This window comes from Chiloscyllium plagiosum, chromosome 12, assembly GCF_004010195.1.
Source record: "Chiloscyllium plagiosum isolate BGI_BamShark_2017 chromosome 12, ASM401019v2, whole genome shotgun sequence".
Lineage (NCBI taxonomy): Eukaryota > Metazoa > Chordata > Chondrichthyes > Orectolobiformes > Hemiscylliidae > Chiloscyllium > Chiloscyllium plagiosum.
In genome coordinates, this window is record NC_057721.1 from 43568627 (window position 1) to 43586658 (window position 18032).

Sequence of the window (18032 nt, forward strand, 5' to 3'; positions counted from 1 at the left end):
AGAAGCTCTCTTACATTGTTTAAATGTGCTGTGTTAAATTTACTTTTGTTTCATTAGTAAATATGATTTCAACCTTCATTTAGGCTGTATTGTACTTTGTGTTAGATTTTTGAGTGATTGTGAGTGATATTTTTTGCTGGTCTGCCCCTAACCCCACTTTTCCCATTGGTCCCATTATTTCTATTAAACAATTTTCTATTAAATCGAGTTTTTGCTGGATCACAATTACAGTGTTACAGGAGAACTATCTGAGCAACAATCAATGTGTTAAAAGTCAGACTCTGGGCTGAGTTATTACTTTTTATTAGTCTGGCGTTAGTTATTTATTTATTTAGTTAAATAGCCAGTTTGGGGTTTTTATTCTTTACTTTACTTTTCTATATATGTTTATACATTTGTACATGAGGGTGGGTTGGAGTGTTTTTCCACTTGGGTTTTTTTTGTATTGTTTTGAACTGTATTATTTGGTACTTGTAATATTAAAAATCTTTTTCAAATATATTTTTATTGGAAAAATAAGGTCAGATTTTTCTGTTCAATTATCTTTACACCTGGGCGTCAAAGCAGGATAAGATTTTGGATATAATCAGCGTGCAAATCTTAATAGTCTTATTATTGAATGGTGCTTCCTTACAGGTTATGTCACAAAATTGTCAGGAATTCAACACAGATGCACTTTCAATAACTTTTCAACAAGGATTTCTTTTTGTAACATAGGTTATACATGTTGAGGAACCATTTCGCCCCATTGTTGTGCACCCTGTTAGATTTTTTAAAAATAATGAATAATTCAGCTGAATCCAAATTTAATTGTACCAAATTTAATCTTTTTTTTTGCAATATAATCCAGGGCAGTGTGGTTCAGGACTAAGATTTGCCACTCATCCCTACTTGCTCGGTTTGATGGTGAAGCAGAGCATAAAACTTTGATGTTGACAAGAAACTAATCAACTGCAACATTTATGTGTTATGAAAGTTCTCACCACAGGTGACTAATAGATATCTGCAAGATGCCAAACAATCTGGCCCCACATGCATAGATACACACCCGGAATGAATTTCCATCTGTCAGTGTGTAATTGGCAGCATTTCCACTGGCATATTCCTTCTGGAGACTCTGTGGTGTATTGTTGGCAACGTAACTCGGCGATTACTCAAACAAAACGGCTTGGAGCTCGAGGCATTTGAAACGCCACTTATTTCCCTTGATGGTTTGGAATTGTTGCTTCCAAAACTCAATATATTCACCTAGTTAAACCAATTGCTCAAATCAACTAAATGCAGTGAAGCAGGTCCTTACAGTTGCCTGCATTAAACCACCAACTGTTTCGACTAGCAATTTTCAATTAGAAACAATGTATAAATTGGATTGAGATGAGGACTGTGGACTGAGTACCCAGCAGTAAAATCCTACCCATTATTTAAAATGATATCATTGTATCTGTTTGCAGGTAAGTATTCCTTCAGTAACTAGCCTAATTGAGATTGATCAATACAGACTTCTAATGCATGAATCGTTTTATCTCTCAACAGGGTTTAGCAAACAATCCACTGAAAAGCATTATCTTCCTGGAGTTACACCCATTAACCTGTTGGATATTGTTGTTGTTTTACTTTGGTCATGGCAGACAGAGGTTTGTGAATCAACAAGACAGTAACCAGGAATATAGGCAGGCCTCCTACAAAACATATTGCAAGTCAAAGGCCTACTTTAGTGAAACACTATACAATCTAAACACAATAAAGTGTATTTGCAGAAATTACTACAGTGATGGATGGGGGGACATGCATACATTTTGAATAGCTCAGCATTCTGTATGGAAACCACTTGGTTATTCAGTTATGAACGATATAATTTAAAGCAGCTTCTTCATGAGAAGATGACACTCAATAACCTTCTATGTGATCCAGTAATATCATTTTGTATTGTAACTTGTTCATATAAAAATTTTGGTATGCTTTTTGGAGCACAGTGGGATACTGAGTTTGACTCATCAGTAAACAAGCATCACTTTATCGCTAATGGTTTCTTCAGCTATGGAGTCAACTATCTTTGCTCTTTTACATTTTGAACATTTCGACTTGAATGTTAATAGCAAATCATGAATATCTTTTGACAGTTTAAAGGATCTCTTCTCATACTACTGGTGGTGGAATCTACTCCTGCCTAATATCCACGTGGTAGTCTGACAATCACTGATTACCAGTTGGGAGTGGAGGCCTTTTTTTCTTCTCTAGGCCTATATTCTCAATTATCATCACATCCTTACAACCCTCACTGTATTGCCCATGCTCTTCTCACCCGATAACTTCCATTGTCCTGTGACCTCCTCAAGGTCACATAGAATTGCAATTTTAAACTCCCAAAGTGCATTCCATTCACTCCAATACTTTTTGCAGATATTACTTTGCTTAACAGTTTATTCAACCATAACAGCCAATAAAGATTTTACCATTCCTTCTTGGCTTTTTGCCCTATTTGTGAGACTGCTACTACTTCCTCAAGTCCAAGGTGTCCAAAGCTTAGAGATTTGCTTTGGCAGATTCCTTGCCTGGAAATCACATTGATTTACAAGCATGACTTCCAGGTAGGGGACATGTAACAGGTAAGCTGCTTGCAGCTGCCAGAGGAGGAGTGTTACAATTACCATCTCCTGGGTAGAGGACATTGGTGCATGGGGGAGTAGTGTCACAGGAAAAAAAACTTCATTTCTCCCATATGCTGTCCATCCTTACTTTCAGCTGCCAAGGCACATGGGACATTTGCAAGGATTTTGGATGTAGGTTAGCTCGCTGAGTTCCAAAACCTCAACCTGAGCTACAAATCTTCTCACATTTGCAAGGACTCACCGGCCAAAGTCTGTCTCAGTGAGTCTGTGCAGAGTTATTGTTCCAAGACCCACATTAACTTTAAGACCTTTGACCAACTTGGCAAATATACATCACATTAAACCTGGGCATGAATTGTTCTACCATGTGAGGAGTTCTACTGATGGAACTTGAAATGTATGCAGGCAGGCAAAGGGACCCTGAGGAGGTGGTCATTACTGGGGCTGAAGGATGAGGAAGAAGAAAATTCCACATTGAGGCACCTTTAAAGACAGGGTAAGATTTTCTCAATAAGTGGGAGGCAGGCAGGAAGATGCCAGCAATTGAGAATATGGTGTTGGGGCATATCTAGAAGTTAACTGTAGGAATGGACTGTCCCACCTCTTTACTCCCACAGAGGTCACCAAAGTGGTTGCATTTCCACCTCCTACTCAATCATAACCAACACCCTGGAACCCACTAGGAATCTGCCCGAGATTTCCTGATGGTTTCCCCTCCAAGTGGCAGCTCTCCAGTTGCTGATAAAATCGAACACAAGAGTTAGGATCAGGAATAGGTCCTCAAGCCTGCTCTACCATTCAACAAGATCAGGGCTGATCTCATTATATTCTCAACTCCACTTTCCTTTTTGTTCCCCAATACCTTCCACACTCTTCTAAATCAAACATTTGTCTCATTCAGCCTTGAACATATTCAGTGACTCAAATGAAAATTCCACAAGCTAATAACTTTTTGAGAGAAGAACATTCATCCTCATTGCAGTCTTACCTTTAAACTGTTGTCCCTACTTCTAAACACTTCAACAAGGGAACTATCTTTTCAGCATCATCCTATGAAGTCTCCTCCAGATTTTATAGTTTCAACAAAGTCAACTATTATCCTTTTCAACTCCAAAAGATACAGGCCATCAACGCTTCCTAACAAAATAATACCTTCATTCCAGGAATCAGTTTCGAGAACATTCTTTGAACTGCTTCTAATGGTTCTAACATCTTTTTTTGATGTAAGACGACCAAAACTATATGAGTGATCAACTGTGGCCTCACCCTGCACAATTGTAGCAAAACGTCCCTACTTCTACATTTAATTCCATTTGACTTTCCAATCATTTGCTGAACCTGAATACTAACTTCTTGTAATTTGTGACCCTGGACATTGTGATCCCTCTGAATCATGCATTTCTACAGCCTCTTTCCAGTTAAACAGTGTTTTGCTTTTCTATCCTTCAGCATGGATGAGTTGGACCAAAGGGTCTGTTTCCATGCTGTACATCTCTATAACTATATCCTTTCACTGAACTACCATAATTTTACTAAAGTCTCCTTCAGAAGCAATTATTCATTTTTCTCCATATATTTTCCTCTCCGGAAGGTGCTAGCTCATGTGAGTACATGGTTTCACAGGTGCCAAAAACCACACAGTGATCATACTTGCAAGCAGATCACTTTCACTGTTGACAATAGAGTAAAAGAAGCAGCAACAGGTTTGGTTCCTGTTCTGCTTTCTCATTGATTTAAAATTTTCCCCAATAAGTGGGCTATGCATGATATTCTATCATAGCAAGCATGATCTCAGCCCAGTTATCGCCTTACCACATATCCATAATCATGCATTTCCCAGCAAGTGATCAAGTAGGAAACTTGTATGAATTATCTCCTCCCTAGCTCTTAACCTAATGCCATTCATAGTACTGCCTAGATGACAGCAGTTTTCTTGACAAAGACAAAAATATCATAGTTTAACCTGGCACCATATCATTAACTCAAAACAATGAGGTCACTTTCAATTACATTCCTTCATCTGTAGTTTTGTTATCATGGTATAATTCCTTTTCACTTACAAATCATTTACTTTTAATTTACATTTTTCAATAGTGATATTGTGTCTTAGTTAGCTCTGCACATCTTGAGTTCAGCATATATGAAAATTAGTATAAAATTAAATTAACAAACATTCAGATGTCAATCCAAAGTCATTTGTGAGCTGATCAGATACAAATACACCTCCACAACATTCTAAGCTGCAACATTGAGTTGAAATGGGAAAATAAAGCCTTACATTTATATAGTCCTTTTCATGACCGCTGATTATGTCAATACTTTTGAAGTGGATCTAGGGGGCAACTTTTTCAGGCAGAGAGTGGTGCTTGGAATGAGCTGCCAGAGGAAGTTGTGGAGGTTGGTACAATTACAAAAATTATAAGGCACCTGGATGGGTATTTGAATAGGAAGAGTTCAGAGGAATATGGGCCAAATGCTAGAAAATGGGACTGGATTAGTTTAGGATATCTAGTCGGCATGGACAAGTTGGACCAAAGGGTCCGTTTCCATGCTGTACATCTCTCTGACTCTGACTCTATGGACCCCCTGTTGAAATGTGAGAAATGCAGCATCCAAATTATATAACTTATCAAGCTCCCATGAACAGCAATATGATAATATCTAGATAAACTGATTTTATTGAAATTCTTGAGTGTTATTGTACATTTGACTAACATTTGTACAGTCTACATAAAATAATCAATCTATATTGACCATACCACCAGTTGCTCTGAGAATGACAGCAACTTTGAACTGTGCATGCACAGACTAAGACAGAAATTCATAAGTTACTGTCAATAAGTCTATGCTTCTCGACAGAGGTTCCCACAGACTGCAATCACCATTGCAATCATTATTTAACAAACTTCCACTTCTAAAAGTTAGTTCTGCAGTAAAGTCCTTTGAAAAAGTTATTCCTCATTGAATAAGATTTAATAATATACTAATTTCATAATTACAATTAAATACATTTATCGATCTTGAAAAGCTAATTTTATATTTTCAGAATATCAAATTTCTGCATAGCGAAAAGTTCCAGCGTAAAATGTTTTTTAAAAATTCCTTTTCTACGAGGATATCTTTATTTAGTTTCTATCTCAAACAATCATAGTCATTTATTTATTTGAGTATCTGTAAAGTAAAATAAACGTGAAGGGAATCAATGCCTTCACCTTTCATAAATCATAGAACCCTTACAGTGTGGAAGAAGGCCATTTAGCCCATCGAGTCCACACTGCATCCTACCCAGACCCACTCCCCATACTATCCCTGTCACCCTGCATTTCCCATGGCCAATTCACCTAGCCTGCACACCTCTGGACACTAGAGGAATTTGGCATGGCCAATCCACCTAACCTGTACATCTCTGGACACTGGGGGAATTTAGCAGGGCCAATCCACCTAGCCTATACATCTCTGGACACTGGGAGGAAACCAGAGCACGTGGAGGAAATCCATGCAGACACGGGGAAAACATGACAACTACATGCAGTCACCTGAGGCTGGAATCAAACTCAGGATCCCTGGTACTATGAGGCAGCAGTCCTAATCACTAAGCCACCATGATGCCCTTTCTGTTTTCTGTGTGTGAATACATCTTTTTAATATGTTCCTCATCTGCTTGCTGACGTCACTGCCACTGCAGCACACCAAGATATCTCTTTGACTTGCAGCAGGTTTTAAACTAGCAAGATTAGAGGGGAAACTACACAGAGATTGCTAAACCTTTTGTGCAGCTTTTTTCAAGGTCACTGGGTCTTAGCCTGTGTTTCAAATTATATTGATGGTTCTGATCCTTTACTTACCATGAAAGTTAGAGGCTTGGAGTGGTTTCTCAAGCAGAGCTTTAAACATTGCAACAACTTTAGAAGGAACAATATCCCCTTCAATAGTCACATCAGACTGGTGCCATTCCTGAGTAGACTTAAGGAACTGGTCCACCTCCAACCATTGATGCAACTTCTCAGGCTCCTGAACTGGCGAGATGAGTTTGGAACCAGTCAAGGTATAATAGCGCCACTGGCGAACTTTCCGTTCTGTGTAAGCTGACAGACCTCGGAGTGGAACCATAATGAAAAACTGTGTTGGTGATTGAACCTGAGAGAAATTAAAACACCATTTGGACACTAACATTCCCTTTCAGGCATTATAGTCAGTACGGAGATTTGAACACACAGTGAAAGAATGTTCATCTTTGTAATTAACCACATCGTGAACATATGATGATTGCAAAGCACATGTAAAGTTTCTCAGTTAATAATTATTATCTGCCTGTGAATGCATGAGTATGTCTGATCTGTTCAGGAACAGATCATCAGACTGCACAGCTGACAGAAGCAACTCCAGGCAAAAACACTAATGCGAATGACACCAATGTCATTAATGATCAATATCTTGTGAGGAGTAAAATTATAATTAAATCAGAGAATAGCAGTGTGTAAACTGGAAGGGAAAGTTAGATCAATGTGTGCCTGCAGTATAGTAAAATGATTTTTTTTAAAACCAGAGACAAATGAGAGAGTATACTGGAACCATCTAAAATGAACCATCTAAAATAAAATGATTCTTCTCCACACTGAAACTAGTTTCTTGTTCACATGTTCTCTCATCAATTTTCTACACTTCACCAGGCATTGACTCTTGACTGTGATAAAGTTACAGCACCTGCTATCTCAAGGCGTCTCACTCAAGTAGTCATTGTTTTCGACTTAGAAGTGAATATACTTTATTGTGATGATTATCACTGTATATTTGATTATAACCTGATTCAGGAGATCCAATTTTAAGAATAAGAATATAATGGTGTAGCATCCTTTATCGTGTGTTCAACTGATGATAACCGAAATATAGCTAATAGTGGAAGTTTTCCATTTTCAATCAAAGTCCTTTGTGAGAAGCATTCATGGTGTGCAGTCCACCAACATTTAGAATGACCTCTCTCACACAACCTCTGCTCTTCACCTCAATTATTTTGTAACCTGGCTGTTGGGGAATTTCCGTTGTTCCATGCATTCCAACTGGAACTCTATCAACAAACACATCGACTTGGACCTGCATTTAACACCCTCTAAGAGAAAGAACAGGAAATGACATCACCACAGGAACTAACATTACCACAGGGAATGACATCACCAACCCAAGGAAACCTAAACACATAAATAGAAATTGGGTCACTAACACCAGTGCTTCACTGGAGGCTCGCTGATGATGTTGGTGACAAAACGTCTGAAAACAAACCTTCCAGCTCAGCGAGCAAATTTACATCCAGAAACCTGGAGGTCTGGGCACATGGGATAGAGGGGAGTACAGTCCTTTTACTTGCACACCACCACACTAAGCCCTTATACAACCAAATTGTAAATGATGCCCATAAGTACAGAAAGGAGGTCAATGATCATTTGCACTCCCTAAGGGTAAGTTCCACTATCTTTTCTCCTCTACTTCACACCCACAGGGTAACCATTCATTCTGTCATTAAGCACACAACTCACCAAGTCTCATGGACTGCAACTCTCATTATTGCATATGTTATGCTCATTCAATAGCTCTCACCTACTCATCCTCATGAGTTCTGACTCTTCCTGCCCTCTGCACTTAGTACTCACTCACTCACTCGGAACACCTCACCACTTCAGCTATTTGCATATCACCACTAATTGCTTTCCATTCTCTTCCAGTATACTCAATGCCCTCCTTTGTCTCATGTCATGGCCAGAGAACAAGAAGAGAAATCCCAAAGAAAACTGTATTCGCTTCTATTTTCATATTTAAATTCTGTTTCTTTTAAAAACGGACAATTATAAAATGGTTGAGGCTGAACACATGATTATATTTCCAAAAGCTTCTGAACCCTTGCATTATATTGTCATTCTGGCTGAAGCTGATACAAAGAATTGAGAGATGAGGCATTTGCTCCCAGCCAGCATTCGACAAAGGAAAACATACAGAGCTACTAAATGAGTGCTAATGCTTTTACAAGTGTCTTGGTGGCTCGCTGTAGAAACTCTAACAGCAGAGGTAAAGCTAAACTGTTAGCTTAGTGCCTTTCCAATTAGCCCACTGAGATGGGTGATCAACAGCCGAAATGCCTGTTCTTGTCACATGACTGAAGTTGGTTGAATCATTTAAATATATAACTCTAGTTATATTTGCTAGTTGCTGTTGAACTTGAGAGAGCAAGACTCGATGCTGAATTAGCAGCCTGTTGCTCACCCTCTACCTCTGTCCTCAAGCTGTTGATTAGAAAGAAGCCAACACTTTGCTTGCAAGAAGGAACACTACTGTGGTGTGCTCATCAAGGAAACTATTAGTAGACATGGACTTCTGGGAAGGTGTAGCTCATTGAAGTGATTTACCAAATCTTGTAATTTCTTACATATCTTCTCTCCTGTCCTCTTCACTTTTCCCAAGTTCTTGATGGTGAGAATGGAGTAAAAAGGCAATCCTCCTATATTTTGAATGTTTTGTTAATAAATGTCATCTGTGATTTCACTTAGGAGGATTTTGTTATGGGTATACTTCAAAAATGGGAATAGCAGACCAGAATTTGGAAAACATCTTCTGTCTGTCAGAAGAAGGATCAGCAGTATACAAACAGAAAGGAGTAAATCAGACAATATTTTATTGTCTCTGGCTTAAGAGCGTAAAACAATCATAAATGAAATTCATCCCCTTCACCCCTTTGGATGTGATGCTCAGTACACAACCAATTGATCCATCCGCCAAGCTGACGTCTCCACAGCATCCCAACTGAACTAAGTGTTGCACTAATTACATTTGACCAGTATGACTGAATGTCCAGACAGACTCTGGGTACCTGAAAGTGGCCAAACTGGAACTGGACAAGTCCCTTGACTGTGGCAGTATCCCCTGACAGTACTCCCATTTCACCCCACTAAGAACTGCTCCCCTTTGACTTTCACACATTGCCATTTGCTTGTAGCACATGCAGTGTGTTTGCCACATTTGCCTCTGGCACATGCTGAACATGTGATATTGATGTAACACAGTGCCATACAGTATTATGTCAAAATAATGTCAGCAGAGTCAATGCCTGATGAAACATACTGAGTAGGATCTGCTGTAGCACTGTACTGAAAATATAAAAATATGGTTTTGCTATGGACTTCTTTGAAGGTTGTTCTGATCCCATTCTTGCTACAGTTGTGCATTAACTAATAATTTAGAAGTTCCAGTATATTCAAGCAAGTTATTCTCACAAAGTAATAATATTATGTTGTAATCATGCACTAACACCATTACTGTCATTGAGTTTTATAAGACCTGAAATGTTGCAGGAAGATTGGACTTCTGGCTGTTTAGCTTGATGTCCCAAACCATGTGAAACACACACTTATAATACTGTACTTCAAAACTGTCAAAGAAACATAAATCCACAAGCAAGCTATTCATCAATGGATGCAGTGTACGAATGTTTGGGGTTTTCCCAAGCACAATTTTCACAACATTTGTTTGTCACCTAAAAACATACAAAGAAGCATGTTGGGAAGTAACAGAATATTATTTTTACTGAGGCAGAAGAAACGATACATGATATATTTAAAATATTTCAGTTTCACACAAATGGCTAGTTTATTGTGCAAAATGGCAGAAAATTATTTTTAAAAGTTGATTCGATAGGTTGAACTTGGAAAATATCAGTGGAATCTGGAGTTGGATAAGCAAGGGAGAGAAGGTACATATCTAGGGATAATGATGCATTGGGAAATGGATTGGGGAAGTGGGAAATGGAAAAGTGTTGGAATGCAAGTATGGAAGAGCGAATCATTATGATGTGTACCTGGATAGAAGCATGTTGGGCTCGCTTCCCTGTTAGAATAGATGACCATTTAGCCACTACAGCCAATTGGTCCTAGAAAAAAAACAATAAAATAATGTTCTGTAAAAAGAAAAATGAACTCAGACTATTATTAAAAAGAGAGAACCAGAAAAATTGAAAAGTATCGAGAACACAAGGCATCTTGAAAACACTGAGACCTTAAAAAAATAACATCAATAGAATATTTAATCCAAAATATTGTTTTATGCAAACAATCTGAATTCAAATATTACTGCAGTTTGATATGGTCCCAGCTGATGATACTACTGGAGGAGTCAGATTCCCAAATGGAATATGGAATAACAGATCTTGAGCATTTTCTCATTTAATTAGTTACGGTGGTGCTTAGTCATGAAGACATGTTCATAACAGGCTGCAAATTTCTTATAAAAACAGAAGTTAATTTAACAAGTCAATTAGTTTAACAAGTCAAACTAAATATGCAAGACAATTAGTATGATCTCAAAACACACAAAATAAAATTTCAACTTGTTCCTCTGCGCTATCAATTGTAGAGACCCAACTCCAGAGAAATTCCCCTCATCTCAAATCTTTAGCATCTACTTAACTGACTCCTGGCAGTTCTTTTAATGGCAGAAAGGTCTGATCAACTGGAAGAAGGCTGCTCACCCTGACAATGGCTCAAAGTGTCATATAGACTGAAATTGAATAGCTGCAGATCCACTCTAGAAGACATCTTTCTGAAAGAAAATGTAGTCATTGGATGTAGGTGTCATTGACTGGGCCGGCATTTATTGCCCATCTTGAGTGAGCCTTGAGAAGATAGTAATGAGCTGTCTTTTTGAACTGCTGAAGTTCTTTTGGTGCATGCGTACCACAATGCAGTAGGGAGGGAGTTGCAGAATTTTGCCTCAGCGAGTGAAGGAACGGTGGTATGTTTCCAAGTCAGGATGGTGAGTAGCTTAGAGGGGAACTTGCAGGTGGTGGTGCTGCTATGTAACTGTTGCCCTTATCCTTCTAGATGGAAGTAGTCATGGGTTTGGAAGGTGTTGTCCAATAACCTTGGGTGAATTTCTGCAATCAATGTTATAGATGGTACACACTGCTGCTACTAGGCATTGGTGGTGAAGGGAGTAGATGCTTGTGGATGCGGTGCCAATCAAGTGGGCGGCTTTATTCTGAATGGTGTCAAGCTTGAGTGTTATTGGAACTGCATTGAGGCAAGTGGGAGTATTTCATCACACACATGACTTTGAGGAGTCAGGAAGTGAGTTATTCACTGCAGGATTCTTAACCTCTTAATTGCTCTTGTAACCATAATACTTAGATGGCAAGTCCAGTTCAAATTTTGGTCAACAGTATCACCTAGGATAGATATAGGGGGATTCAGTAATAATAATACTATTGAATATCAAGGGGCGATGGTTACATCATTTCTTTGTGATGCTAATTATTGCTTGGCACAGATGTTGCTTGCCAATTGTCAGCCCAAGACTGGATACTGACTTGGTTAAAGACAAAAAAAAATGCAGGTGGTAGATGCAAAGGTAGACAAGCAGGAGGTTGGAAGAACACAGCAAGCCATGCAGCATTAGGAAGTGGAGAAGTTAACGTTTCAGGAGTAACCCTTCTTCAGGAATCCATGGATTGGGAGGTTGGCTTCCGTGATGGTCTGGGCTGTGCTCAAAAACGTCTTTATAGCATCTCAACTACTGTATTTTTACCTAGTGAGTTTAAATATTTAGTCCACCATCCTGTTTGCGTCTTCTTGAAATCTATCACTGTTCTCCTCATGGTTCACATTATTTCCCCAGTTTTGTGTCCCCTGCAAATTGAGCACCTATTTGATGGAATGAGGGCAAGTGTAGTCAGTAGTAAAATTGCTCATTACAATACATAGCTACAAGGTAACATCATCCCTAGTTTGCTTAGTTAACCTAGAGGGGGATCAAACTTCACCCAATATTTAGTAATTATGCAAGAACGTCTGAAGATGTCAATCATTCACCTCCTTCCATGCACTCTGCATCAGACCCTAGGCATCCCTTCCATTTTGACTGTCCTTTGTCAGATTATTGAAAATGGAACTTCAAGGTTCTTTAAATGTGGGACCTCAGCAGTTACACAAGCACCAACTTGAATTGAATTAAATTGAGTGGAGTTGAATTGAATTTATTGTCACGTGTACCAAGGCACAGTGAAAAACTTTGTCTTGTGAGCAATACAGGCAGATCGCAGAGTTAAGTAGCATAGATATTAAATAATAGGTAAACAGAGGCAAAAACTAAAACACAGGTGCAGGCGAATGTTAAGTGTTTGTGAGTCCATTCAGTATTCTAACAACAGTAGGGTAGAAACTGTTACGAAAGTGGCTGGTGCGTGTCTTCAAGATTTTGTACCTTCTCCCCGATGGTAGAGGTTGAAGAAAAATATTGCCAAAGTGGGATAGATCTTTAAGATTGCTGGCGGCTTTTCCTTGACACCAGGCCTGGTAGATGGATTCTATAGGTGGGAGGTTGGCCTTTGTGATTGTCCGGGCCGAGTTCACCACTCTCTGTAACCGTCTCTGATCTTGAATGGTACAGTTGCCATACCAGGTACTGATACATCCAGACAGAATGCTCTTGATGGAGCTCCTATAAAAGTTGGCAAGGGTATTTGCCGTCATGCCAAATTTCCTCAGCTGCCTGAGGAAGAAGAGACGTTGTTGGGCCTTTGTAACCAGTGCATCCACATGAAGAGCCCAAGAAAGCTTGTTGTGGATGACCACTCCCAGGAGCTTGACACTCTCCACTCATTCCATCTCTGTGCCATTAATGTGTAGGGGGGCATGAGTAACATCCCGCTGAAAGTCAATAATGAGTTCCTTGGTTTTGCCGGCATTGAGAGCTAGGTTGTTCTCAGTGCACCATTTTTCCAGGTCTTCCACCTCCTGTCTGTAGTCTCTTTCATCGTCATTTGCGATTCGACTGACTATGATAGTGTCATCAGTGAACTTGTAAATGGCATTAGTCTGGTATTTGGTGACACAATCATGGGTATACAGTGAGCACAGTAGGTAGCTCAGTGTGCACCCCTTGGGGACTCCAGTGTTGAGTGTTAGTGAGGATGAAATATTGTCCCCAACCTTCAGTGATTGTGACCTGTGGGTCAGGAAACTGAGGATCCAGTTGCAGAGAGTGGGGCTTAGTCCGAGATCACTAAATTTAGTAAACAGTCTCGAGGGGATAATAGTGTTGAAGGCTGAACTGTCGTCAATGAGTAGGATTCTCACATAGCTGTTCTTGGTGTCAAGACATTCTAGGGAGGAGTGAAGGGCAAGTGAAATGGCATCTGAAGTTGATCTGTTGGTCCAATAGGCAAATTGGAGTGGGTCAAGAGAAGTGGGGGGGCTGGAGTTGATTAATGCCATGATCAGCCTTTCAAAGCACTTCATGACCACCGAAGTTAGGGCCACTGGGTGGTAGACATTGAGACATGCTGCATGAGCCTTCTTAGGCACAGGGATGATGTTAGCCCACTTGAAACAGGCAGGGACAGTGGCCTGCTGCAGGGAGAGGTTGAAGATGTCCTCTGCCAGTTGATATGTGCATGCTCTGAATGCACAGCCTGGTACTCCATCTTGTCCCATCGCTTGCCTTGGATTCACACGAAGGAAAACTGATCTGACCTCTGATGCAGTGACTGTTGGGATAGGTTCATCAGGACTTGTCGGAATAGGTGTTACCTCTCCACCGAAATTCTGCTCAAAGCGAGCATAGAAGGCGTTGAAACGATCTGGGAGGGATATGTCATCATCTGCTATCTTGCACTGTCTCTTTTTAGAACCTGTGATGTTATTCAGACTTTGACATAGTTGCTGGGTGTGTGTCTGGGTCTCTAGTTTGGATCAGTATTGGTCCTTGGCTGTCTTAATGGCTCCGCAAAGGTCATACTTGGATTCCTTATATTTGAGTGGGTCTCCTGATGTGAAGGCCTCACGCCTGGTTTTTAGCAGGTTCTGTAAGTCCTGATTCATCCAGGGTTTCCTGTTGGGGAACAGCCGGATTGACTTCCTCTGTATGCAGTCCTCCACACACTTGCCGATAAAGTCTGTGACGTTGGTGGCGTACTCGTCCAAGGTACCTGCGGCCTGTTTGAACATGGCTCAATCAGCCAATTCCAGATTGCACCGGAGTTGATCCTCCACCTCCTCTGACCAGCACTGGACCTGTATCCACGAGGGGGTCTCCTGCTTGAGCTTTTGCCTGTAAGCTGGGAGAAGAAACACAGCATTGTGGTCAGAGTTCCTGAAATTTTGGGTGGGGGATGTAGCAGTAGGCATCTTTCACAGTGGTGTAGCAGTGGTCCTAAACACCTTCCTTAGATTGGCTTGATTGAAGTCGCCAGTCACAATATACAGGGCCTCTGGCTGTTCTGTCTCCAAGGTGTTAGTGGTGGAGTACAGCACATCCTTTGCTTGTAGTGGTATGTACACAGCAGTTAGTATAACAGCGGGAAATTCCTGTGGAAGATAGAAGGGGCGGCATTTGATGGTGAGGAATTCAAGGTTTGGGGAGCAATGGCTGCCCAGGGTTGCAATGTCCATGCACCACAGGTTGTTGATTAAAAGGCAAACTCCTCCACCCTTTCTTTTACCTGAGGACGCTGTACGGTCCATACGACGGATAGAAAAACCATCAGCCTGAAGTGTACAGTTGGAAATGGATGGGTTGAGCCAGGTTTCTGTGAAGCAGAGTGTGCAGCAATCCCACAGTTCACACTGGAACCTGAGCCATGATCTGAGTTTGTCCATCTTGTTCTCCAGAGATTGTGCATTGCTAGGAGTAAGCTGGGAAAGAGGGGGGGGGGATCTCGAAACTGTGTCGTCTCAGTCTTACTAGCAGGCCGGCATGTTTACCCCACTTTCTTGCAAGTTTATGAAGTACAGTGAGCCAAATTAGGACAAAAAAAAATCCTGTTACTCCAGCTAGTTTTACAGTGCGATACCACCTATAGAACATGCAAACAGCATAGAAGCCTTTAATATTTAACATGGATGCATTAAGGAAGCTTTGGGCTTATTTAACACTTCTGGGAAGCGGAGCAGTTCTATTTTTATTTCAGTGGCCAAGGGAGAAAACTTAAGGTTACGGTGTGTCAGTCTAGCCTCTTTAGATTTTCTTTGCATTTTCGGAGTGTAAAAGATATCTAACAGGTTCTGTTACCACAGCTAATTGTCCCTGCTTACTAATACTGGGCACGGCACCACATGCAGATCCTTCTGGCTTATTCTAATGGCAGCGAGGGAGCTTGTGACACTGCCTCCCCAGAAGTATCTTCCCTCTACAAGCCTCCGCTTTTTACAGCTTCACTGTTAAAGAGACATGGAGAAAGAGGGTGATTTACATTGGCATTAGGACAGTGGATGCATGTTTGGAGAAGATGTAATGTGAAGTGTGTATCTGGCTGAGAGTGAATTTTTCAATGGTTACTGAAGAGGTTATCATCAGGAGACCTTGGTTCGTGAGTCAAGTTCAAAGGCCTTGAGGTCCCAATGTATCAGAATTCAGAGAGGTTCTCAAATTCCTATGGTTTGTTGCTCCAAATTTTTCTACATGAGATTATGCAGTTCTTCCATAATTCTGTTCCTCTCATGATAATGGTATTACCTGGCAGCAAGGAACTGCAAGTGTTTGAGTATGACTACTAAAGAGTCAGTGTGGAAATGTGAGGTAGTGCATCTATTAAGTGGGAGATGATATAAAGTACAATCAGGATGGGGAGGTGTTAAGTATGTGGAGTGGGATGTGAGAAATTGTTGATTACCCATTGGTTAGACAATGAGATAAGAACATTGCTAATGAGTAAGGAGCAAAGATGAGAAGAGTGAGTGAATAATGAGAATGGCAGGCTGTAGAATGCAGCCTTGTCCTGGATGATGAAAAAAACATTGAAAGGAAGTGATTTATTGACTGCTACGGGAGGGGACGAAAGACTGTAACCATGTGTTGCAGAGAGGAATAAAGAGTAATACTCATCCTCACTATTCTCATGAGGTCACTAAAGCATTTCTGCACTATATCCAGGTCCTGCCAGACTCTAAAATCTCTTGCCATGTCTTTATAACTCTCTAACCTCTGTTGCCAAATGGAGATTCCCCGTTTTACCTGAAGTACTTCAAGTGACACTTCAAAAAAAACATGGTGTGGTGACGGTCACTCATTTTTCAATTTCTTCCAATACCTGTGAAACAAAAGAAGCCACAAGGGAACTTAACTTCCCAATAAGTGATGTGCTCCCCTTTAAACAGGAACCTGACTCATCCATGAGAAACTGCTCCTCAACAGCAGCCCATTCTAGATTACCCAGTGGTTAGAAAACAAGAGTAGAATATTACTGATGTGTAATGAGCAAGAAAGGAAAGAATGTATGAGTTTGTAGCGAGAATGACAGGCCGTAGGTGGGTGATGGAATAAACTGCCCTCATACCCTCCCTTGTGTTGATGCCCAAGCCTTTTTAGGGATTGAGCTGTAAAAAATGTACTGTAAGTAATATAAAGACAGAAATGTACACAGTTCCTCTGTGCAAATAAGACAAAATGAGTGTTTAAATAAAAAAAGGGGGTTGGGGACCACCGTGGGACTCAGATGGACTGTAAAGAGGCTGAAAGATGTTTTGTGACATAAATAGTAGCTTTTTTCTAAAAAAAAACTTAACTGTTCATATGCAGTGTTCCTCATTTATCCACGGGCACAGCATTTTACAAGTGGGCTCCCATTTGAAAATGCTCATGCAAAACCCTAAATAATTACAGTAGCAGCCAAAAACCAGCATAGAGGGAATGCACCAGGTTAGCTGACCTGTTCGAGAAGATTTTGATTTATTTCAAACCAAACTGGTTCTAAGTGATTAGAAGTCAGTGCTACTATAGACGTCAAATGCACTCAGCTGAAAAGAGCTAATCGGAGGGTCAAAGTATCTTGAGAGATAATTAGCTAGAAACCCATTGCTTCTATCACGCTTGAAAATAATTATTTAGCTGGAACATGGCAAGGTGTCAAATGTACAATCACCCTAGGGGAAGGGATAAGAGAAACTAATGGAAACATCACACCAGCTACACTGCAGAAAGTTTCATTTCAGCAGGTTCTGTACCAACTCAGATTGGTTACACAACAGTTTCCAAAATCCAAGGAATAATAATTTTTTCTTTAACTCAATTTCAGTTTACAATATTTGTAGCTTCACCCCCATTACTTTGTTTTGCTAATAATGTTTTAATGTTTTATCTTTCACTTTATCTTGTACTTCTCTCCTCTTTCCATGTGAAGTTATTTGATTTGGACCCCCTTTTATTTTAATATTTCCTTTGTAGTAAACATTTTTCTCTCAAAAATTGTCTTATATCCACATCTGTCATCTTTCGAGCTTTTTACGGTGAATGTTTACTTTTATCACATGCAGTCAATCCAGCTAAATATTTATTTTAAGGCATGTTAATGATTTGAATCTAGCTAATGATCAGCTAAGTACTCTGAGCTTCTTTCACTTGAATGTGTTTTGTACTTGTGATAGAACTGATTTCTGACTTTTTGTAACA

At 40.1% G+C, this 18032-nt stretch overlaps 1 protein-coding gene across 1 annotated transcript in view; it reads right to left on the reverse strand.

Moving 5' to 3' along the window:
* LOC122555502 (protein mab-21-like 3) overlaps nucleotides 1-18032 on the reverse strand; it is a 73779-nt gene that overhangs the window by 22129 nt on the left and 33618 nt on the right. The window contains exons 2-3 of the mRNA XM_043701526.1: nucleotides 10450-10521; nucleotides 6455-6746 (exon numbers count right to left, since the gene is read on the reverse strand). Coding sequence (XP_043557461.1) covers nucleotides 6455-6746; nucleotides 10450-10521 — 364 coding nt within the window. The remainder of the gene's footprint in view (nucleotides 1-6454; nucleotides 6747-10449; nucleotides 10522-18032) is intronic.